Genomic DNA, 26713 nt, shown 5'->3' with positions numbered 1-26713 from the left:
CAATAATAATAATAATAATAATTATAATAATAATACTAATGATGTAATAATGATAACAATGATAATAATAATAAGTTATGTCTATGCATGTAATTTTTTAAGCTACGTCAAGTTAATAAGGTAAGATCTAGTTTTGATCATTACCGAAAGCTTCTATAAATATTTTAAACAATCTGTTTTTAGACAAATGTTTGTATAAATTTTTAAGTACTTTGGTTTGTACGCTTTTTAGTATTAGCTAATATCATATGCTTGTATAAGTTTTTTTATTTTTTATAGAATTCCTATTCGTTTAAATTACGTCAGTATGTAAACAAAATGTCAATATTAAGATTATTTACCTTTAAACACGGAATAAGGAAATGTTTCTATATGTATATTTATTGATTTTTATATATAAAGACTTAGAAACGTCTATTGTCATTATTGTAAGCAATTAAACTTATTGATTGACTAGTTACTGTTGTTAACAATACTTTCAATAGTTTAGCAACTAAATTAAATAAATAAAAGTTATTTTAAACTATACCTAATTACTAACTCTAGTTTATACTAAATCAATATAAATATAGCTTATTATATATGAACCATAAAAGGCTAATCAGTAAAAATTATTCAGTTATTAAACTAGAAATAAAACAAACATGAAAATAATTTCAGTATGTGTATTGTATATTGACTAACTAATTTTTTTTTAGAGTAGATACACTTTATAATTTATACCATTTTTTGGAAAATATGAAAAATATCGATAACCTACCATTGTGCAATTTGTTTTAAACTTCTGTATGATCAATATGATATTTTTTTTTGTTTATTGACAACCTCATTAGATATATGTAAATAGTCAACAAAAGTAGTTATAGTCACTAGATCAGTTTTCTACTACGCTATTTCTATTTTTATCTTATAATAGGTATTCAAAGTCAATTTTTGTTTTTACTAAACTTAAAAATATACTGATAAGCGTAGAACCATCTATTTTTGAATTTATTAAAAAAGTTTCAATGGGAGAAGACGATTGCAACAACGTGAAAAAGAGAGACGTGGTTTGGTACATGCCTCAGGGTCTCTGTTGCTGCGACGTAATAAGACCCATCTGTTGCGTCATATTCATCATAGTATTTATTTTAGTGCTGGCAATACTGTTCATAGTTCTTTGGGCCGTCGGAGTTTTTATTCCAGGTTTGTCATACTGAATGTAAAGTTTAAAGCCAAAAACATTGGGAGTATATAACTTTTTATTAAATGAAGCGCTTTATTTTTTTTTTTGTAACATGTAGTTTTTAAATATACCAATTTTTACACCTGTAGCTTGCGAGGTAGGTATTGTAGAATATGGAAAAACGTCTCAAACGACTGTCGAACACGGAGAAAAGTTGATGTATTCTTGTGATGACGGCTATTCAAGCAAATACACTACAAGAACATGCGACAACGGAATGCTGAATCCTTCGGAACCTCTAAAATGCTTTAAAAGTTATAAATTTTACCATGTATTTAGTCAAAACGTCCTGTCCTGGACAAGACGTTAAAAGGTATCCGTTGTGTGCGACTCGATAACCGAAAGGTTTTTTCGTGCACCAAGTCCCAGGACCAAATATTTTGAGCGTATTTTTGTCGTTCAATAAACTATATATAATACTAAAAAATTAATCAAAGTTACTTCCAAAACTTAACGTTTTCGATTTTTTTTTTGCTAAAACAGTTTCGTACTATTTATGATATTACTCGCAAAAAAACTATTTATAAAAAATAAAGTAGATTATAAAATAATATTTACATAAGCTTTAATAATCCAATACATCTAAATCTAATACAGCTTGCGAGGTAGGTATTGTAGAAAATGGAAAAACGTCTCAAACGACTGTCGAACACGGAGAAAAGTTGATGTATACTTGTGATGACGGCTATTCAAGCAAATACACTACAAGAACATGCAACAACGGAATGTTGAATCCTTCGAAAAATTTTAAGCCGTTAAAATGCTTTAAAAGTAAGTAGTTAGTAACTGCAAAATTAGTAAATCAGAGTTACTTTGAATATTTAACATTGTAAAAGTCTATAACTAAAAAAGTTTCGCTAATCGGGATATGACACAAAAAAATTGTATTAAGAAACAAAGTGTTTTTTTTTAAATAATGCTATACATAAATTTAATAATATAAATGTATTTTAGTTTAACTGTTAGGAAATACTTTTCTTCTAAACTAGTAATTTGTTTTACTTATGGTTTTTATTTTAAACAAGTTTAAGTTGAAAGCCTTCTTAAAAAGAACGTATGTAGACTCGTTTCAAAGTTCAAACTTTTTATTTATAGTAATCACTTTTAAATAAACTTTTACTTCAAAGTTAAATAAAAAGTAACAATATTTTAGTTTAATTTTAATTGTTGTATGAAAACCTTTTTTTTTTTTTTTCTTCAGCAATGCCTTAAACTTTAATTTAGTAACAAAATATCACAAGTATTTTACAATGATAATTAAATTTGCACTGCAGAATGCAAAAAAGTAGACTTTGAAAAAAGTAGATATTTGGAAATAGCCGTTGATAAGATGTACTTCGATCACGGTCAGACAATCAAACTCGCTTGCAAAAAAGGTTTCAAGTATGGTGGCAAACTCGAACTCATAACTAAGTGTGACGACGGAGAAATAGATGAAAAAGAAAACATTTATTGCAAAAGTTCGTTTGACATAAACTTCGACACTTATATTACGGCTATTAATTTGGCCAAAATTAGTCAGATACAAAAGTATACTCTTAGTTTAGTTAAGAATTATCCATTAAAAAAATCAACCTTTAAAATAAAAAGAACAAAACTTTTCTTTTATAAGTACAATTATTATATTCAATTACTTTGTTTAAAACCTATTGCTTTTTCGTTTTTATTTTAAAGTTCCAACTTTAAGGATGATATAAACTACTAAATTGCTTACTTAAGTAACCCATTATACGCTTAAAACGTAATAATTTAACGTAATTAAGGATACTCAAAAAAAAAACTAATGTTCTTAATTTTTTTAGTATTTTTTTAACAGGGGATTTCTGGAACTTAAAAGTTGTAAACCAAAAAGAAACTTTTGATGAAGCACGTAGAAAATGCCAAGAAGAATTTAAGGATACCGACGGTGACTTGTGGGGACGTGGAGAATGGAAAACTAAGGAAGACAGAGAGTTAATATATTTTATTATTAATAGTATCTTAGAAAGTCTTCTAGCTTAAAAGTTTATAGAAAATAACCGTCTTTAATTGTTCATAACTTTGCAGAGAAAGAATTGAAGACCATATTTATGACTTTCTCGCAAACGAAAGGTACTGGATCGGCCACACTAGAGAAGGAGACGGTCATACCTGGAGAAGAGTCGTCGATGGGAGCATAGTTGGTGAAATTCATCGTCGCAAGAGAAGCTTGGTTGAAAAGCTGAGCAATTTGGAAAGAGTTAAAAGAGGAGGAGGGCACCACCGTCCTAACTATGTAGTAGTGGAAGTTGATCGTCAAGGCTATGGTTATGAAGGAAGGACCTATCCAGTGACAAAAATTCAAAATAAAGGAGAAAAGTATTTTTATGTCTGCGAGTATTAATGTTTAGAACAGGCATTCGACTACTTCTTTCTAAAATTTATTTGTTTTCCTTCAAAACTGTCGCGAGACTTGTTTGACAAAGTTTTCTGTTATCGTTTTTTGATACTGGTGTGAAATTCATAATACTTAACAAAAACCTGATGCAACCTAATTTGCAATTATTTTGTTATTAGTTTTTTCAACTTTAAAATAAATTTTTTTGTGAATCATCACTTATTCTATAACGGCGTTTTGATTTTTTTCCTAATTTTGTTTTAATAAACTATAGATAAAAGTATGTGCAACTAACATTTTAGTTAAAGATATTGACTTAATAAATTTAAATGTTCTGTATGTCTCAAAAAGTTATAAGCTGTTAAGTACTTCGTAAAAATTATAAAATACTAATCTAATTCTAAAAAGTTTAAGAAAGACCAATTTTACTAAAATAATGATTTGAAACAAAACTTTAAGTAAAAAACTGAAACAAATCAAGATGCGTACGTATTAAGATACTTAAATAATTTCTCAATTAAGTGAAAAAAATCAGATTTGGTACAAGTAAAAAGTTACTTTATTAAATTTAAAAGAATACCTTACTTTGCTACATACATTTATAGTATTAATACTTTGAAATAAAACAATTAAAACAGCTACTCATGCTAAATAAAGTTTTTAGACAACTTATATATAGTGCAAAAAATTGTAATTTCTTACTCTTAACAATACTTTTATTTTGTGCTTTTTCAGTTTAATAAAACAATTTAAACTAAAATATATATATTTTTAAATTAAAATGAAAATAGTCAGTTTTAGCTACCTAAACAAAAAAATTAATTATCTTACAGCCAGAGAATTCTTAATTCTTAAAAGTTTGTTAGTGTTGAATAACTATGTACTTTACTTTAACCACTATTTTAAGGTGAATAATTTTTGAAGGAACGATGCTTGAAAAAAAATAAAAGTTTTTGATTACAATTTTATTCGTTATTCGATAAACCACATTTTAACTTAATTAAACTGCTTGGAAAACTTGAATCAGTTCTGTATGAAAAAACATTAACTATTTTTTATCTATAATATTACTGAATTAAGCTGATTATTTTTAAGTAAAAATTAATTGGAATCACCTGTAAACTTTTTTTTAAACCTAAATAGATCATAAAAAAAAGTATTAAAAATACTTTATTACAGTATTATCGACAAAGTTGAAATAAAAGATTAAAAAAAGACATTGTGTGCCCTTAAATGCATTAATATTTAATAATCCTGTTTAAATTTACTCAAACTATAAATTTAGTATAAGGAGAAAAAAATATACATCAACATAAATATTGTTTTTCTTGCTTGAAAAACAACTTGTAGTGCAGCTTTTAAAACTTTTACATTTAAAATTAAGAAAAGTTTTTAAGTTACATCAATATAATTTAGAATAAAAAATATCAAACAAATAAAAGTAAAAATTGAGGCAGTTTATAAAAACTCATAGAATAAAAACAGTTTATACTGCACCAAAATTTAAGGCCAAACATACTTTATATGAAAATTTTATAGATTTTAAAACAAAGTTTAGTAATTTATTTGGAAAGTATTTAAGATTTAATTTTCTAAAAGCTTAAAATTAACTAAACGAAAAAATTAAATTTAAAGAAAATTTGTTTTGAAACTAGTTTCAATAGGCAAGTTTTAGAAAACTAAATCTAAGTGTTAAAATAGTTTAAGTTTTGAAACTTGTATAATAAAAAAACTTACAAAATATTTCAACATAAAAATGTTGTTTTAATATAACTATGTTTAAATATTATTACTTCTTAACTTTAGTTTTTGAACTTAAAAAACAGTTTTTTGTTAGGAACTTTTTCTTATACCGAAAACAGTATTATAATACTTATGGTCAATTTAGTAGACAAATTAAAAAATATATATATAATCATAAACAAAGCAACCTATATTCAATCATACAATACTAATAATATATTATTTATAGAAAACTTATATAAAAGTATTAACTTTAAATTCTAATAACTTAAATTTATAATTGTTTAGATTTTAGAGACTTGTTGAATAAATAATGACTAATTGCAATTAGTCTTACGTTTAAAACTTCAACTAAGATTGTTTTTGTAATCTGCATGTGTTTTAAAATATTAAACATACTAACTTAGATAACAAACTATGTAATACTTACTTAAAAGATAATTTTAAGAACAAATCTAATTTTTTTTAACTGTTAATTTATTAAAATGTTACGCTGATTTTCTTCCAAGCTTTAGTCTTCTTATTTTTTTGTTCTTTTTTCCAGCTTGTTTCTTTCTTTTTTCATGTGTAGTTCTTAGTTCTTTCAGCTTTTTCTTAAGTTCAGATTTCGCTTGTTTATTAGTTATTCCCATTTCCTATAATATATACATTTTTTTGATATGCGTTAATTTATTCTAGTTAGCATGATCTAGTTGAAAAATGTTTGGTGTTTTAAAATGAAATCGTAGTCAAATAACATATCTACAATAAGTTCTCCACCATAGAGCTTAAATTAGTTGTTAAAAGTAATGATTTTTGCATTATTTACTAAGTTAACTTTTATATCATTAACTTTTTATTCAAACTTAACGTTTAGGGTTTTTTTTTTATCAAATAACTTTAAAACGCTATACTAATTAATTTCAGAGAGCGTTTTATACATTTTGTTGAGACAAAATAAAGTTTGTTATTAAAATATTAAACTTGAATTGATAATTGAAAATAACTTGTTGAAAGTAAATTGTTCTAAATTATTATTAAATAGCTAAGTAACACTCACTTTGAAATTGATATTCATACTTATTACATTTTCCCCTCTAATGTTGTGTTGCTTGAACACATCAGTGTGAACTCCCAGCTTGCAAGATCTCAACCAATCACAAAGCTGCATTGTCGACCAATCGGCAAGCTTCAATATTTCGTTTGGATCTTCTGATTCGTTTGCTGGAAGCTGCCAAATAACTTGAATATTGATGAACTGTTTACTTTTTATGTTTTAAGACTTATTTAAAATGTCTTAAAAATTAATTTAAAATATTACAATAATAAATCTATCATACAGTATAGCAATTTACTTCAAACAAGTTAATGTTTCAGTTCAATTTTTTCATGCTATGTTAAACCAAGTACAATGTACTTAGATAAAATAGAATTTTATATTGATTATTTATACTAAAAAAACTAAGAAAATGTTACAGTTAAAAAAGTAAGGCATATGTTTGTAATACTATGTTTTTATAAACTTTTTAAAATTCATATATATATATATAGGTAGTATTTAAAACTTTTTATTAATGTAACTTTTATTTGGTTCAACATATTTTGGTCCGAGTTTTATATATTTTAAACTATTTGTTAGAAAAGTAATAAGAGAACTTTACGTTTTTATCTTAGTGAATAAAAATTGTTAAGCTTAATATTTCAATTGTGTTTCAATTGCTGTAATTAAATTTAAACATAACATGAGTTTTAAACATGATACTATTAAGAAAAAAAAATATTAATATATAAATTTGTCTTTAAATTTCTGTACAATGACAAATTAATTACGAATTGAAATGTTTTTTAATCTAAGCTATCTTAATAAAACTAAGGCTACTAAAACTGAGTTTCTAAAACTTAAGGTTGCATTAATTTTTCGTTTAAACATAAACAACAATTAAAACCTTCAGCATAAACTTTGTTTTATATCTTAAATCATTTAGAACTATAGGTTTACAAAACTTAATAAAATGTTAAATCATTTGTAAAAAAACTTTAAAAATCACTAAAAAATTTTCAAATTTTTCAAAATCTGTTTTGATTAGAAGCAATCAAAACGTGTGTGAATATGGTTAGTTGTGTCAATCTATGTTGTTTGTACGACAAACAATCTGTTTTGAACTTTAAACAAACAAAAAAAAACAAGCATCTACTAAATAAATTATCATCTTATTTTATCAAAAATTACAGTATTAACTTGTACCTGAAAAAAGTAAAGAAATCACTTGTATACTTTACTAAAACAAAAAGTTTTTTTTTTTATTGATTACCTTACGTTTTGTAAAAAATCTATAATTTTTAAAAAAATTAAAATGTCTTTGTAGAGTACCGGATTTTTAGTGAAAGTGTTTCTAAAAACAAAACAAATAAAGCTTATTGATTAATTTTAATGTTAAAACAAGGCAAATATTTCAGCCATTTAACTTATAGTTTTATTTTCATAATTTCACAGAGCTTAAATATAACACTAACAAACTGAAAAGAAAAGTTATAAGAAATTTTTATTGATATCAAAACAAGAAGTGGAGAATTAAAACAACTTTTTCTTCATTTTCCTAAACTAAAACTGCAGTTAGTTTTTGAAATTACTTTCATACTTTTTTTAAACAAACCTCCGACGACAAAGTTGAGTTTGTTGTGGATGTCATTGAATTGGGACGAAATTTAAAGCTGTCTATTTTCAACGACTGAAAACAAAATACTAAGATAAACTTTGTGTTTTGTGATATACAGCGTTAAGAATTAAAGGAAACATTTACAGTATGTTTGATAACTTTACTTGATTATGAAAAAGTGTTATAAAAAAAGTAACTTTTTTGTTTTACCAGGTGTGGGAAAATTAAGAAAAACTTTATAACAACAGTGTATACCCAAAATTGAATAACTTGCACAACATTTGTATATAAAAAAAATAAAATTTATAAAAAATCACCAAATAATAGTTTATTTAACCTCAGTGTAAGTTTCATCCATAGAAGCAGTCATGTCAGAAATCTTTGATGCTTCATTTTTGCTCACGTTTGAGACACTTGCATTAAGTTGTTTTTTATTAAAATACTTAACAAACTTTTTACCTAGTTTTCTTTAGAAAACTTTGTTACATCCGAAATAGAATAATTCAAATATATAATAGAAAAACTGAAGTACTTTATATTAGGTTCAAGACCTTGTTCAACATTTAAGCACTACTTAAACTAATTATTTATAAAACATATTGTTATATTGGTTACATAAGTTTAAACTGGAAAAAAATAAAACACTAGAGAAATTTCTAACGATTTAAGTGATGCTTTTTCTTTTGTAATTGAAGTTTCTCCATTCTGTAAATTATTTATGAGTGTTTTTATACGAACTGCATTATACAAAATGAATTGGTAATATCAAAAATTCTGAAAACAAAACATTTAGTAAACAAATTATTAAAAAAAATTAAGTAGAAAAAAAGTTTGTATATCGATTAAGAGACTAAAAACTATTTTTAAACGAATAATTTAAATTTCATTCATGTTTCTAAATATATTTGACTTTAGAGTAATTAAAATAAAATAAAAAAGTTTATATAAGTAAAAAAATTATCAAGTCTCAAACTAACAAAGCTAAAATTAGAAAAGAAAATTCAATGGTAAAAAAATTTGTGAACAAAACAATTGGATAATAGAATGGAATTTTCAAGTGTAAAAGAAAGAGGCTTTGTCAAAACAACATTTGATTATTCAGTTAGAAGGTACAAAAATACAGTTATTCTTATTCTGAATTGAAAAATTAAGACAAATTAAAACTCATTTATACACATCTCGAAAAAATCTAAATATAAAAAAGAATTACAGCTAGTTAAACTTTAAAATCATCGCTGATTTCAAACCGTATGGATTAAAAAGTATTAAATAACTTCACTAACATCTTGATTTTCACGTTCATTATTGACAGCAAGAACATCATCTAGCTCGTGTAAAATGCTACTTGTTAAATTTTCATTTTGCATTTTCATGTCAGCTGGGTCTGTAACATACATATAGTTTGCATAAACAGCGTTTTTATAAGCATGTGAAAAAATTTGTTTTCTGGATTTTTTCATTGCAAACGACTTGGTTGTGACTTTTTGTTACATCTTATCAACCATTAATTAAGATTTTATACACAATAACATAGTATATAATTCTGAAAACAAAATTAAATTTTAGATTTTAGTTTTTTAGTTTTTATTATTAATTTTTTTTTAAATCTTTATTTTTAATGAATAATAAAGGTGATAAATGTTTTTTATATATTTATATAGTTAGAAAAGAAAAAAACCTGGTAAATTTTTACTTTCGTTGATAAACGTCATAATTTTCTCAACTGCAGGATTTTCTTGTGCTTTCTAAATAATATTTAATATTCAGTTATATTGAAATAGCTAGTATGAATATTCATTTATGAAAAAACTTTATATTAAGTGTTGTATATTATTTGAATTTTGTTTATATTCAGAATTTATTTTTGCAAAGTAAAGTTTAAAATCAAAGGTTAAGTAGACTTTAAAGATTAATAAACTTAAATTAATATCATATGTTTGAATGAAAGCTTTAACTAAGTTGTATCAGAAACCCAAAGTTAATAATTTATCACAGTAGAAAATTAAAAGTATTTATTTGAACAGTTTTTGTTTACTTTCCATATGTTTTGGTTAATATAACGGTTATTTAAATCTATCGAAAAAATGTCTTCAGATTTTGAATCGAAGCATGAATCTTGAAGTCATAAGAGTTGTTAAGTAGTTTTTGACATTTAATTTATACAAAATTTAAACGAATTCTTCTTTGTTAAACATAACAATATCAAAAAAGGAGGTATTTGAGTAAACATTTTAGAAAGTAAATTTTCAGTAAGTCTTTTGTATAATTCGAAACGGATTATATTCTTATAGATCTTTAAATTTTTCTTACTTTTAGTTTTATCATGTTTAAGTCCTCTTCTAACTTGTTTATGTGAGTTTTAAACTTTTCTTCTCTTCTCAAAAATTCATCTTCTCTGAAAGGTTGTAATAGGTTTATTTTCAACATTATTCTATACACTAAGTTTTTCGGCCAAAATATTTTAAAGTCATTTTTATTCTTGTTCAATAAACTAACTCGATGTATTTAGAAAAACTTTTTTTTAGTTTACTTATAAAATGTTTCGTTATATTTCTGTAAAAAAAGTGAAAAGATAAATTCAAACAATACAAAAAACGAGCAATTAAAAAACATTTTTATCACAGTTTTAATAGTACTTATTCAATAATAATTAAGTTCAAAACAGCTTTTTTTTATCTTTATTTGTAAACAGTTCATATAAGTGTAGTAGATTTTACCTAGACTGAAACTGCTTGATAAGTATTTTGGCTTTGTTGTATTTTCTTTCCAAGTTTGTTACTTGGTTGAAAGATTCATCTAACTTGTTTTGAGCTCTTTCAATTTTGCTAGTTAGCTGCCTGATCACGTTTTCTTCACTATCAATGCTGGTTGTACTCTGCGTGACAAAATAAATTTCTTTAAAAATCAATAAAACTATGAACCAGTTATAAAATAAATTATAACACAATGCTGGCTAATAAGTCTAATGCTTTTGTTAATTAGTTTTGTATGGTTACAACTTTTTATTTACTTTGGAGTTGTATATATGTCCTGGACAAGACGTTAAAAGGTATATGTGGTGTACGACTCGATAACCGAACGGTTCTTTGTGCACAAGGTCTTAGGAACAAACATTTTGAGCGTTTTTCTTTTTGTTCAATAAACTATATACAAAATTATTTTTTTCCATTATAACTGTACAGTATAAAAATTGAATTTAATCAGTTTTAGGTTATTAACTTACAAAATAAATAGTGGTATAAACAAAAAAAAATCATCCTTAGTTATATCAACAGTTTTATTAGCTGTTGTTATCTTTTATTAACCTTTAATTTAGTTTGTTTAAGAGATTCGTTTGTAGTTTATAAATTTTAATTGTTTATCAAGTAAAAAAAAAGCGCTCAAAAAGTTTGGTCAAAGGACCTGGTGTACGAAGGAGCCTTTCATTATCGAGTCATTTAAAGATTAAACATTAACATACTTCTTGAAATTTTAAAATTGTTTATTATTAATAAAACACAAACTAAAATATGAATACAACAAACACTTGTTTAAGATATTAAAGGAGCTTGTTTGATAAATAACATTTTTATCAGGTTTCTGAAAACCGAATATTTCCAAGGTGAAATTTTTTTCAAATCATTTCCAATTTTGCTCAGTGTGTTTTTGTGATACTTGCCAAATGTAAAGAAATAGCTGAAAACTCAAAGGTCGCCGTTTTTATAAGCACCCCAATGTGTATATTATAAAAGGGTCCAAAGTGGGCGATAAAAAATTAGGGGCGATATTTAATAAAAGCAATATTTATTTTTTTAAATTTTTTCTAACTGGGCTTTTGTGAAAACGATTTTGAAAAACCTTGTATGAAAATAATACAAGTAATAAATCAGGGTTGCCACTCGTTTCTTCAAAAAAATTTCCAGGTTTTCCAAATTTCTTCCTGGTTTTTATAAGTAAACATTTTTAGGTCTATTTTTAGTTTAAAGTTAAGTTTAAGGTAAGAAGCTGTGTTTAATAATATAAAAACATTGAAAAGATACTGTATAGCTACTAAACATATATTTTTTACTAGAAAAAAATTTTTGATGATGACCTAATTTTTTTATTTATATGATAGATATTTTGAGTCAAATCAAAATTTTACTACTGAACATGAGAAAATTGTTAAAATTCCAGGTTTTTCAAAGTTTTTTAGTGATATTTGTTCGAAATTCCATGTTTTTTGCAAAATTTCTCAAGTTCCAGGTTTTTTTTACCTAAATTGTAAAATACCAGGTTTTTCAAGGTTTTTCCAGGTAAATTGGCAACCCTGAATAAATTTCAACTAACTTTTATAAAACATTTTCGTTATACCTTTAGTTAAAACTTTGTTTTTTGTGCTAGTAACTCCTCATTTAATAAGAAGTTTTATAGTTAAATCTATAAGCTAATGCATAGTAAACTTTTTTAAATGTAGTTAAGTGTTTTTTTTTTTTTGAATACAAGGCTAGTACTGCTGGAATTTCAACGCCTAAACTTTTAAAATTTATAAAAACAACTAAATTATGAACTACCTATAAAAAATAGAAAAAAATAAAAACTTTCATTATATAAACATTTCGCTATGCTAGATTTAAACTATTTACTGCTTATCATTTTTTAAACTAAAGACTCTTGTGTCATTAAAAAAAAACATAAAAATATTTACTTATAAGGTTTATCTATGGCTCAGTTATACTTCAGGGTGGCCACTGGTTTCATAAAAATTGCATCCAGGTTTTCTAAATTTTAGGCTTTTCAAAATACACGTTTTTGGGTCTATTTTTACTTTAAAGTTAAAAAACTGTGTTAAATAGTATAAAAACATTGAAAAGATACTGCAAAGCCACTTTAAATGTGTTTTTTAATTAAAATTTTTTTGATGATGACAAAATATTTTTATCTATGTGATATATTTTTTGTTTCAAATTGAAATTTCACTACTAAGCACGTAAAAATTTTTCTAAAATTCCAGATTTTAATCCAAATTTTTTTAGCCTAAATTGTCAAAGTCCAGGTTTGACAGGATTCCATGTTTAGTGGCCACCCTGTTAATTGTTTATGAAACTAAAGATTTTTTAACTAAAAATAAAAATTTTGCAGTGTTTCTATGAGACCATCTTCTAAGTTAAATTAAAATTATTTACACCACTAACAAAAATATATCAAACGGCTTAATTCTTGTATTAAGAAACTTTCTTCTTAAATGCAAAAACTTTTTTAGTCAATAAGACTTGAGTTAAATTGGTGAACTACCAAAATCCTCCCGACTTTTTAATACTTTCTTACTTATTAATTTATTTTATATATTTTTTGCTTTTTTTTATTTATTTTTCACTATCACTGTTACCCCTAACCCTTACTCTCGATCGGTAAGCGGTTCTCGAATTTGACTGAGTTGATTTTAAACGTGTCCCGTTAAATTATACGTGCTGTTTATCAGAATTTTTTTTTGAGACAGTGATTTCCTTTCATATTTGAATATAACCTTTACTATTTCCGTTTTATTTAAAGTGTTGTCTACATAAAACCCAAACTCTAAAACTAGTTAATAAAATATATCAGTAAACTTATTTCAAGTTTAAAATGAATCGTATAAAATACATGAAGCATTATTGTGAAATTAGTATCACATGTAGTATACAAGTACACTAAAATTACACGGAAAATATGCATAACATTAGTCAATGACCTTTTTAAATAAATTACTAAAAATAAACTATAAAAAATACTTGTCAAAGCTTTTTTCTAATAACTTAAAAAAAGATAAAAACTTTACTTTATTGTTGCTTAATTTTTTTTATAAAAACTATTTTGTACATTAGAAAAACAAAAACAATTAATTTTGCAAGTTGTAGGGAGATTTTAATCCTTAGCACTGAGATTACAATGTGTTATATTTTTACTTACTATATAAATTTACCTAAAAGTGACTTAATTTACATTTTAGCAACGACATTGATTTGTCATGCAATACACTTTCAATTATAAAAACCATGACTTGACCTAAAAAATAACCATAATAATATATTTTTTTAATAAACTAAAAATAAACATTTAGGTTATGACTATACACAGATACAATATAATGATAGTAATGCATACATTTTGTTGTTTGATCTTGTTTGCAACATTGTTAAAATCCTAGTTGTGTAAGCAAACGAAGTTAATTTCATTATTGTTCTATAAATAAAAATAAAAATTTACTATAATGAGTTTAACGATTGCATGTAAAAACGTTGAGCTTTATAAAAATCTACTTAAAATTATATATAATACTTTTGTGAAATTTAAATTTAAATTCATGAGTCAGTTTTAAATTATCATTTTTAGAATAAAGAAGCAAAACGTTACATACAATATTTACTTTCTCATTGCTACAACTATTTATGTGTTTCAATCTAAAAACAAATTTGACCTCTAGGTTGTACTTTAATTTACATAAAGATTAGAAAAAAAAAACATTAAAAGTTTATTCAAATGCAGCTTTTGCTCAAAGAAATTTAAACTGATTTTTCATATGTCGAACTGAAGCATGAATTAAAAGCGGAAGTCATTTAGAATAGTGTAATAATTTCTCTTAACTGCAATTTTCATTATTATTTTTCGAATCTCTGTAAAAACTTAAATATTCAAACACTTAAAGATTGTTTAAAATAGACTTTATTTCACAAATAAATACAACAGCAGCTTTGTAATTCATTTAACAAAGCTTTAAAACAATATAACATTGAGTGCAAAAAGTAAGAGTTTAGAGCAGTAAAGTACTAAACTTTGCAATAATTTTACTAATCTTAAACCACTTATTGGTAAAACAACTGTTAAATGACAAAATTCAGAAAGTAAATGATTACAATAATTTTGTACTACACAATTACAAGGCACGTTTAGTATAATGTGAAAATTTAAACTTGAAGAAATCCATATAAAAAACTTTCTTAAACTAAAAGTTTATAAGTTAACAAAAATGTTAGTAAAAAAGTTAGCAGTGAATGTACTAAAATCATCTAGTAGTTAAACTTTATGTGATAAGATCAATTTGTTAGATGTCACAAGTGTATAGCAAGCTAAATTAACGATACTGATAGCAATCTATACGACAATTACTGCAATGAAAATTTAAGTCTACCAAATTGCAAGCTATAATTGAAAAAAGCGATATTACTGCTGAAATTACACCATTAAACATCAAAAATAAGCAAAAAAGGTTTTTTTAAATAACAACCTTATATTTCATAAAGTTTAAAAATAGTTTTTTTTTATGAAATTTTGAATTTGTTGCTAAAATTTTAATTAATTTATGATCCAAAAACCTTCTAGTATAAGTATAAAAGATCAAACTAGCTAATTTATGTAAAAATTTAAACGGTTTTAGTAAATCTTTTTATTTTTTTTGTAAAGAACTGTTTATTAACTTGATCAATCGTGTTAATTAGTTAAAACGTTGCAGAATTAATAGAAGCAAATTGTTAGTGATGCCACCGAATGACGCATGCAACTATTCACAAACTTCGGTGCTGCTGCCGGAATCCTCGTTGCTGGCGATCGTGTCTTCGTACGTCAGATACTTGGCTCTTTCGGAGTCTTCGGGAGCTTCAGACGTTCGCTGTTCGGAAGTTTCAGGATCGGACGCGTATCGATCGTCCGGTTCATCTTCCATCACCTGTGTTGCAAAATGAATAATATCATTGAAAATATTAAAGACACGTTTTAAGGTTTAAAAAAATTGTATCTGGTTGTTATTTGTAATAAACTCTCTCAACATAACATTATTCATTAGTACATGGACAATAATAGTTATCATAAAATTTTCAATAAGTATAAATGTTGAAAGTTTTTAATTTTGTTTATTTTTCCGTTATTTATTGCTGAAACAACACTTTAATTAGAACCGTAAACTGTTAAATATCAATGAAATTGTTAATAATTTTAAAATATTTCAAACTTATCATCACTAACAGCCTGGTTGAGAAAATCGTATTGTGTTTGTGACGCAACGCTTTCATCATCTATGTCCTCATCTTCATATTCATCTCCTTCTTCCTCCTGAGACTCTTCTTCTTCCGGAGGCTGAGGACACATCAGCCTCTTGATCTGTGTAGAATTGTAGAGCATTAATAATAAAAAGTAGAAATATCATGTCTTGTTAGCATTAACAACTTACAATGAGTGCATTTATTTAGCTAGTTTTTTTTTTTTAATTTTTTAAGTATGATCAAAAAATTTAGCTAAGACTTAATACACAAACTAGGATTTTGTATGAACGAAGATGCATCGCTTCTGCTAAAAAAAGTTTTATTTTGAAAATTTTCAAACTTATATCAAATCTTAAACGATAAAATTCTCATATTAGGTATATTTTAAACTCCGTTTCTCTAATCAACATGAAAGGCTGCATAACTTGCACGGAACAAATTTTTGTGCACTACTGAAATGTGTTTTAACTCATACTTTTCTATAATTTGAAAGTCTTAATCTATATTGTTTTTTAGATCAAAAATAATAAAAATTATTTATTATGCAAACTTTTTTTCGAATTAAGAAAACTTCAGGTTTGCCACTGGTTTTTTAGAAATTTAACCCAGGTTTCTGAATTTCTTCTAGGTTTTTGAAAGTACATGTTATTGGGTCTATTTTTAGTTTAAAGTTAAGCTTAAGGTTAAAAACTGTTTTAAGTAGTATAATCACATAGAAAACATATTGTAAAGCGAATTTATATGTGTTTTCTAATAATAAAAAAATTGATGATGACAAAACCTAGAGTTTTGAACAAAAATCACTAAAAAACCTGGAATTTTGAAAAAAATCACTCAAAGACCTGGAAAAACCTGGAATTTTGAATAAAAATCACTAAAAGACCTGAAAAAACCTAGAATTTCTATTCAACATTTTAGGTTTTTTAGTGATTTTTGTTCAAAACTCGAGGTTTTTCTTTCAAAATTTTCAAAATTCTAGGTTTTACCAGGATTCAGGTTTTGAGTCAACTATGAAACTTTTCCCACATTTTATTTACAATATTCAAAGATTCAAACCTTATACCCATTAAGTATATAAAATTTTGTTCTTTTTTGAGGTACAACACTTACTAAAAATAGTAATTAGAAATAAATAATGCTAAAACTATTGTGTACCTCACTATTTTCTTGATCAATTTCCCTTCCCACTGAAAATCTAATAACATCACTTGAGTTCGACAGCACTTTTGCAGCAAATTTCTGGGTAATACCCACGAGCGAAACTCCATCCACCGCTATTATCTGGTCGTACACCTTAATTCTGTGTAAATTTTTAAAATGTTTTTGAAAACAATTAACTATAACAACATATTTGGGGACTATTTTCTTACAATTTATGCAGGTAAAAAAAGAACAAACCTATTTATCAAAGATTTGCTCATAACAGGTAGAAATTATTGATTTATACGTCATATCGTTTATTTTAAGCATATCAAGTAAAAACACTAATTAAAACCATTATAAAAACTACAATAATGAAGTAACTTTTTTATTTTAGTTTTAACAAACAAACTTTATAAACACCTTAAATTAAGTCTGAATATTTAACAAATAAAAACTGAAAATTTTGTATAAGCAATGTCAAACTATTTAAGCTTCTTTCGTAATATGTTGACTTTCTTATCTAGGCACAAACATAAAGTAAATTTTATAATATTTATTTGTTTTCAGTTTCCATTAGAAACTATAACTTTATATTGCCTAGAATTACCATTTATTGAAAAACTCCTATTTTTACATATTTAAAAAACAACTAACTTTATGACAAAATTTTATTTAAAAATTTTTATTACTGTAATAAACCTGGATATTTTTTCGTTGAAACCTTTACTTAGAGAAATCTTATTTTAGAACTAAAACTTAAACAGTTTTAATTAAACAAATTTTATGAACGACTTTCATTACATTAGTTTAAAGTTAAACTTGGCTTTAATCTTTAATGAAACGATTTTCAATTAAATCTCGTTACATTGCGTAACCACAAATCAATATAAAATTTAATAACTTTCCCACAATTAATATAATTTCTCAATGTTGATTTCAATTAGCAGTTAGTTGATATTTAAAACTAAATTTATTTCGACAGTCAAAAAAAATCATACTTTTAAATTGAAAACAAATTAACTCAAATGTTAATTTCACAGTTTATAAACTTTCAAATTCATGTCATTAAAAATAAATTAAAATTTATTTAAATAAGATCTAAAATAACGTCATTAAAAAAATATTATTTAAAATACATATTTATGTTATATTATAAAAAAGTAATGTAAAAAAAAGAGACTTTAAATTTATTTTTAAGTAAATTATGGTTAAGCTAAGATCACTAGCTAAAGATCAATGAATAAAAAAAATGTTAACCCCTTTTGTTAAGTTCAAATGTTATGTGATCTTTTCCAATAAAACATTTTAGCACATAAAAACAAAGTTGTTTATAATTTTTCACGTTTAATTGTATTATGTTTTTACATTTCGTTTTTGATCTAGCCATGTTTTAAACGAGTATGTGCAAATTGCAGCAATTATACTGTATCAAGTAGATATTAAATTACTGCCTACGGCAAAAAATGATAATAACAAAAAACCACAAATTTGTTATTTCTAAGTTAGCAAAACAACAAATCATGTAAACTTATTTAAAATACATTTCAAACATGTTTTAGTGTATTTATTTAGACTAAAACATACAAAGTTAACTGAAATTCGTAGATCAAATAAGATAAGGCAAATACATAATTTTTTCAGCTTAATACTTACTGAAATGAAACTATTTCTGGTTTTTCAAATCAAAAATTAACACATTTTACAAAAAAACGTCAATTATATTAAGATTAGCAAGCCAGAGTACATACAACTCTGAACCTTTAATTTTTGTTTACTCATTCAAAAAAACTGTAAGTATTTTTTTCTGAAATAATTTTGTTTAATAAACTTTACTATTGGATGTAAGATATAATTGATGAGTATATTGTCAAAAATAATTGTTATTATTAAATTATATTATAGTTTGAATATGACAACTTAACAGAATAATTTATTGCTACCTGATACAGTTTAAAACTAAGTTTTTATGAAATTACTTAGATTTAAAAAAATGTTTTTAATTTAATGTTGACTATCAAACCTTACAGAAACTGCACTGCTTATAAGTTTTGTATTTTCTATGTTTCTAGGCATTATTGGTACAAAAAGTTTCACCAAAGGCTAGATGTCTTTAATTCATTCAAACCGATTATGGTTAGCACAATATAATTTCAAGCATTGCAATCTCACCTGCCATCAATGTCAACAGACCCGCCAGGGACGACGTTCTTCACAAACATGCCGAGTTTTTCCACGCCCGAGTCAGCACCAACACCGATGCCGACCAGCGACAACCCGAGTGGCATTGTGCCTGTTGAAACGTAGGTTGTTAATTTTAATTTCGCTGTATTTTAAATAATATAAATGTTTATGGTATATACAAAAATTATTATTTCAAAATTAAAATTATGTATGCTGAACGATAAGTAAACATTCAAAGGTAGCTTGATTGAACTTTTATGCTTATTTCTATTACAACAAAAATTTTAGAGAGCGTTAAACCTATTGCTTGATAAGTTATTTAAACAGCTATATATGATTTAGTATGAGAAATTTTTTATAGAAAACAAATGATTTTTTTAACAAAAATATAAAAACAGAAAACATATAGCTCCACTTAACCAAAAAACTGTTACTTTACTATGCAATGTTCAATATTTTCATAACTATTGCCAAAATATCATAGCAAAAACAAGTAAATACATTTAAATTGCGTTTTTATACAATAACTGAACTAACTTTGTAGTTAAAACTATGGCAGAAAACCAAATCCGATAACAAGCAAAATAATTTGTACAAGATGGAAAAAAATTGTAATAGTATTAAACGTAGTTTAAAAAAACAACTTCAAATTATTGCTATTTAAGCTCATATTTATTTGTAAAACCGAACCTTTAGCAATATCCACATCAAATATGTTCATTTTGTCGAGTCTTTTTTCAAGCTCGTACTCGGCAGAAGCAGCAATGGGGTCAGTGTCATCGTTTACTCTATCGTACTCATCATGGGTATATGTAAGACAAACCTTCATTAAAATTTTGTCATCATCACTTGTCATATTGTTATTTAACTGACAAATTTAAGGCAGATATTTCAAAGAAGAAAGCTTTTACTTAAAAATTATATAACTTAAGACTTATATTGGTTAACTTCAAAAAAGTGTTGTTATGGCTAAAATGTATCAAACTTTGAGTTTTAAAATTTATTCATTGACGTTAAAATAACATTGTAACAGTTTTTAAAATTAAATGTGCAAATAAACTAAACTATGCGTATTGTTTAATATATGTCAATTTTTATAATCAGGCTATTTCCATATAGTTGTCTTGTTAGTATTAAAAATTTAATTAAAATTAAGTCATTTGTAAAATTAAAATAAAAAAAGTCATTTGTATAAATTTACCAGAGTTAATGTAACTTTTTATGTAAAATTTGAAAGTTGTTGAACATTATTTACATGTATTGGCTGATTGCTGAATGAAACAATTCTGTTCTTCTTAACTTCAGTATCGTCTATGTAGTCTTCGTCTTCGCATTGCTCTAGAATTCCAGGCATCTCATACCAGAAAAGTTCACTGAAGTCTTCATCTTCGATCACTGGAAGCTGATAATTATCTTTGGTAGCTTCTTGCGCCTCAAATGTTCCGTTCTGGGCATCAAACGTTTCATTTTGGGCTTCAAAAGTTGCATTATTACCATCAAACGTGGCGTTGTTGGCATCAAACGTGGCGTTATTCGCATCATATGTTTCATTAATGGCTTCAAAAGTATGGTTGTCAACTTCATCCTGCTGTTGATCAGCATTATACGTGTCATTCATCGCACTGAAAGCATCCGCGTTGGCATCGAAATTTCCCTCATAATCTCCGTAATCGGTGCTGCCTGGGAAGCACTCTGAAGACGTCATTGGTTGGTAAATTTTCGCTTCGTTCAGCTTTCCTATGCGCAGCTGATTGTCATCTAAGTTTGATGGAACCTGTTGATTTATTTTTTGATTATTAAAACTAACAAGCACTTACAATATATAAATTTATAACTATAACATTAACTCACCACTTAGAACCTCTTATTTTAAAATATGGTTTTTCGCTACTGCAGTTAAGGATAATCAAATTATATACAACCTATAATCAAATGAATATTACACAAAATTTATAACTTCGTAAAGAAGCAAAAGGTTTGAGTGATTTCTAACTGTAAACCATTAAATGCTCTTAGAAACAACGCAACAAATATAATAGTTAAAAATTAAAATGAATTAGTTTATTACCTTGTTTTGGTTTTAACTTAAACGTTTAGTATGCTTCTGTTTCTAATACTTTTTTGTTGTTATAACTTGCTTTCATAAAAAATTTCATTTAAAAGTAATTGATTTATTTCGATATAAAACAAAATAAAATTTAATCACTAAAGATTAAAATGTATTTTATTTAATTCTAAACAAACGAAATCCGATTAAAAAAAAAAACATCATACAAATTTATAAGGTAAAAGTGAAATTCAAAAAGTCTATAATAAGAAAATATATTTGATTATGAACGACTTAAATACTGCTAATGAAAAGTAATAATGACGCTGATTGTAAATTTGTTATTCTTGTAATTTTTTACATATAAAGATTAAGTCACAGATTTATGTCATTAAAATAAATAAATAAAAGTTATTCAAAACATTTTTTTTTCATGATTTTACAGCATCAAGCTTAAGAACGAAAATTAAAACAAGAAATATATATCAACCGAAATATTTGTTAATCAAAAATTTGTGAATTTAAACTAAAATTACTTACAGAAGCAGACATTTTATGAAAATTTTCTTTTTCGTCTTCTGTCAAAGTTTTTTCAAAGCTTTGCGAAGTAGAAAGTTGCTCAAACGATTGTGAAATTTGTTGTACCTTGGAAAATAAAAACGACTTTAATCTAGCTTTATACTTAAAGTCAATTTTACAACTTTTTTTTAATACTAATCTATTAAAAATGCCTTTTTTAGTTATTTAGTCTTCAATTTTCTAGATAATAATAATTGGCCAAAGTTTGCAGTTTATAATTTAAAAAAAAAACTCTACTCATAAATGCAGTAATATTTCACTTGGTACATATATAAACTAGTGAACCTTATTTTTCTTCCTACTTTCTTTAAAGTTTTGAAGTTTATCCTTGTAGTTCAGCTGATTTGATATACTAAGAGAAGAGCTTTCTGATTTATTTCCCCAGCTTTCAACTATGGACTTGAGAGAGGAGAATGTTAATTCACCTGTTTTGCACAATTACTTATATCTATAGCACTAACACAAACAAACTTTAACATTATTTCATTAAAAACTACCAGATTATTGTTTAACAAAACAAAAGACCTTAAAAAACTGTACTATGAAAAAATATACATATATCTAACAAAAAGATTTTTTTCACCCAAACATTTTTCATCAAGTATAAAAAAACAACAACTAAACTATTAAGTAGTTTAAATTTTTCAACTTCAAGTTTAATTTTATAAGAGGTTTAAAACAAAGTTTTTATTAAACAACTATAAACCTTCTCCATTTTCCGAAGCTTCCTTCTGTTCATGGTATTCATCAGACTCATGTGAGGTTTGTTCTCTTGTTACATTAATTCTGCAACTTTCAGGCTTGCTTGCACTTTGTGGTAAATCTGCAGTTAAATCTTGAACTTTGTTAGGCAAGGAACTGATTGACTCTGAAGAGGAAACTCTATCTAGTGAGCTGGAATGTGTTATTTGCTTTGCTGTAAGCATCGACTTTGGTCTATCACTATTAATTCTCTCCCTTCTGCTGAAAAAAATTGTTTTTCAATAAAAACCACTTAAATCATGTTTATTAATAATTCACCCAAGAATTTAATTAATACTTATAAACTAAAAACTAATTAGTATTTAATTTAAAATATATACCGTACTTTTTACAAGTCAGTCATGAAAAAACCTTAACAAGAGAAAAAACTTAACTAACTTATCTTAGATTAAAAACCTAAAAGTTGAATACTTTTGTTTCTTTACCTCCAAGTTTACCCCGTCTTTTTTATTAAATTAGCCCAATTAAAAAATAATAAAAAGTAGATATTAAAAAAAAAATATTTATCCTTATTTTAATTTTTTTTTTTGACAAGCATAATTTGAAAATATACAGAACAAACCAAAAACAACTTATTTAATTTTGTGCATACCAAGTTTGCCAAATAGACAAAAATTTTAAAACCACTTAAAGTGTTATGTATTTGATGTCAAGCTTACTTTTATGTGCATTATGTCTATGTTAACAAAGGGGACAGGTCAAATATACACAAAGACATTTTTGCACTTAGGGTGATTTTTGCACAAGAGTAAAAAAAAAAGTAAAAATAATAATAATAAATCAATAATAATAAATTTATAAAAAATTAATTACCAACCAACGGTAAGGGTTAGGGGTAACAGTGATAGTTTATAAAATATAAGAAGAAGAAATAAATAAAAACAAAAATAAATATCAATAATAATAAAAAACACCGACCAAGGGTAAGGGGTGACAGTGATAGTTGAAATAAAAAATTAAAAGATAAGAGAAAAAAAAAGTTATTGATCGAGGGTAAGGGTTAGCAGAACAGTGATGTTGAAAATTAAAAAGATTAAAAAAAAACAATAATAACAATAACTTCAACCCGTCAAAAAGTTTCTTTGTGCAAAAGTGACCTTTTGTGCATACTTGACACCTACCTCTTTAAAAAGCTTATACACTGTCTGCTTTTATACAATGTATTGCTAATATTTTTAGATGTACAAATAAATTTAAAACAATAAACTTATTTCTGAGACTTTTTTATTCCTTCTGACAGTTTATTAATTCAAAAATGACCAAAGTTTATAAAAAAAAATATTGACATTGTAAACTAGAACTAGTTCTGTTTGCTAACTGTAATTATTATTTGCTAACCTTTTAGAAAAAAGACATAAAAATAACATATTTGATATAAAATAAAATTTAATTTACTACTTTATTACACTTGTTCTTATAACTTATATATTTAGTTAAGTGATTTTTCTTAGTACATTTTTGTTTTTATAAACAATATCAAAAAATTTCTTTTTTTAATATAATTCAAAACACCTATTCATTTTTATAACCAGAAAATACTTTGCTCAATTTAATTAAGTAAGAGCAGCCAACAGCATTAATATATTTTAACCTAATTAGTAATTAAATAAAAATATTAATGACTAAGTTAAAAATCATTTAGCAAATACCGAATTTATAATCCAGGTGATTTATTTTATTTAAAATTTATGTGTCGTGAAGGTGAACAAATTTAATAAATTTTTTTGATAAAACATGGAAAGTTCTACTTCAAAAACTCGAATCAAACAATATGCATACTTTCACTCAACTTGTATGATAAAAAAAAAATAATAAAACTTATATAAAAAACTTAGAAACTAAAAAAAATATTAAAGACAATTTATGGTAAAGTTTTTGCTAAATAATCATTATTTTTTGTTAAAGTTAAGTTTGAAACTAAACTAACTTTAGTACACATTTGGGTAAAAAAGCTTGATGAACTATTCTTAAAATAATAATAACCTGAGATTAATTCTGTTAGTAGCTGGTTGTAGAGCAGGGTTAGATCTAGCTTCAAACAAATTAATGATTGCACTTACTCCACATTTCTTTTCTATTACACAATTAAAATAGAAATAAAACTAAGATTTTTGCAAGTACTTTAATGAAAAATCAAAATTAAACCATTAGAAGCGAAATCTTTTGTAGATGTTTTTAGAAGACTAGAAGCATTCAATTTCGAGTTTGTTGTTTGAACAGGCCTGCTTGTTGACTCAAGCTTCTCGAAATGCTATATTTAAAAAAATTAGTTTATTGTAAAAATAACTTATAGCCAATTTATTTGAAATAAATTAAATGTTCTAAATAAAATTTGTAAACTACAAAGAATTTTCTAGTACTACAAATGTAGTAGTTTAATTAATAAAAAAATTATAAACATTGTACGTGTACAAGTTAGTAAGAAATTTATCGGTTTAACTTTTTTTTTTCTCATTTAACCATCTAACTACTTGTATCAATAAAATTTATTTAAAAACTAAAACAGTATTAGTTAAACCTAAATGTCTTATACTTAATTCAACAAAAGTCTAGAACTTGCAAAGTTGTATAAAATTATAACTGCCAGATTAAGAGAACTTTATTTGTTGTTTTGAAAACTAACCCACTTGCAAATAGGATTTGCAAATGGCAACTATGGTTGTAAGAATTATTATAGTCATATTAATTAAAACTGTTTTTACTTATTTATTTATTACTTAAAATATTACAATTCATTAAATTTTGAGAAAAACTTAAATAAGAAACTCAAATGAAATATAATAAGGATTTTTCTTTCATAACTACCTTCTTAGTGAAAAGAAATCTATCTTTAACATTCTTGGAGTGTCTTGAACTTTCCCTGGTATAACTCAACTCTGTTGCCATTACAAAAACAAACAATCCTGCAGTTTTACTTTAGTTTAGGCTTTATTGTGAATATTTTTTTTCTTTTATGATTTGAGATATAACAAGATTTTTTAGTTATAACAAAATTTCAACAACTGTCAATATTTCTTAAATAAGAGCTAATTTATTGTTGGTGTCTAAAACCTTTAGTGACATAAGCAAAAAAATTGAGTCAAATTTAGTTTTGTACAATGTTTTCTACTATATTAGCATTACCCATAATAACTAAAAATAAGATATAAACAGTAATTTAAAAATGATAATTAGTTAGAAGCAAAACTTTTAGTTTTAGTCATATTTACTTCTTCTAAACTTTAAACTGTAATTAAATTACCAACTAACTTATAAACAATAAAAATAGCTTAAATAAACTTATTGATATAAGAATAAAAAATTAAAACAGGTAAACAGATTTTTTTTTTATTCTCTGTACATGTTACCATAAATTCTTTTTTTAATTGCTGACTTTAATATAAATTTTATTTTATAATGTACTAGAAGAGAGTGGGCAACTCTTTGTTAGACAATGAGACAATGGTGGGTAATTTCTTTATTAGGCAGGACATACATGCCAAACATTATTGGAAAAATTTACTAGACACATACATTATTTGTTTTTTTTTTATCTTATACTAAAAACAATATTTTATTTGTTTAACTACCAAATTATAACAGAATGATCATAAAACTAACAGCACAGTTTACCAACATTTTAATTGTTTGTAGCATTGTTTTATAATACTAGTAATTAATTTTAAAAACTTTTAAAATTTTTATTACTAACTCGAACTTAAAACAAGTAGCAAATTAGATAAAATTGTTAGGAATATTGCACACCCCTAGTAGTAGTAAAGACATTCTACATTCTATTTTCACTTCTTTTGATAGTGATTTATTGGTCAGGTTGTATCTTTAACTCAAATTATATGTTTGCTTTATCGTAACTAAGTAGTTATTAAACAATTACTTGTGGGCATTGTTTATATATATACTGTTTTATTTGAAGGAAAGTGTGATTATTCAAATCAAGCTTGGATAATTGATGAAGGCTGAGGTTAGAAACCTTCTCGTTTTTCATAGATGCACAGCAATTTGATCATCAAGCACAAGAAGTCCTCATGCATAGGGCAACAATAGGCTGGGTAGTCTGGTACAATGTCA

General features: G+C 25.2%; 1 protein-coding gene across 2 annotated transcripts; it reads right to left on the bottom strand.

Moving 5' to 3' along the window:
• Nucleotides 1–5613: 5613 nt before the first annotated feature.
• LOC145849810 (neurabin-1-like) lies at nucleotides 5614–25544 on the bottom strand. 2 transcript variants are annotated; one of them, XM_082954873.1, is made up of 21 exons: nucleotides 25451–25544; nucleotides 24791–24896; nucleotides 24629–24719; nucleotides 22590–22846; nucleotides 22169–22308; nucleotides 21845–21949; nucleotides 20513–21031; nucleotides 19948–20080; nucleotides 19246–19366; nucleotides 17089–17233; nucleotides 15917–16051; nucleotides 15468–15620; nucleotides 10678–10835; nucleotides 10271–10355; nucleotides 9639–9705; nucleotides 9244–9344; nucleotides 8622–8665; nucleotides 8298–8373; nucleotides 7958–8032; nucleotides 6364–6534; nucleotides 5614–5959 (listed from the first exon to the last, which is right to left on the bottom strand). In XM_082954873.1, the coding sequence occupies exons 1-21, from the start codon at nucleotides 25529–25531 to the stop codon at nucleotides 5813–5815; spliced, it is 2910 nt and encodes a 969-aa protein (XP_082810999.1). In that variant the 5' UTR covers nucleotides 25532–25544; the 3' UTR covers nucleotides 5614–5812. The 2 variants fall into 2 exon arrangements, with proteins under 2 accessions (XP_082810999.1, XP_082811000.1); XM_082954874.1 differs by having other exon boundaries at nucleotides 22590–22843.
• Between the last annotated feature and the right edge of the window lie 1169 nt (nucleotides 25545–26713).

This window comes from Thalia democratica, chromosome 2 (assembly GCF_965202585.1).
Source record: "Thalia democratica chromosome 2, ktThaDemo2.hap1.1, whole genome shotgun sequence".
In the NCBI taxonomy this organism is placed as follows: domain Eukaryota; kingdom Metazoa; phylum Chordata; class Thaliacea; order Salpida; family Salpidae; genus Thalia; species Thalia democratica.
Note: the sequence above shows the minus strand (reverse complement) of the source record. Positions and strands in the feature narration are given on the sequence as shown.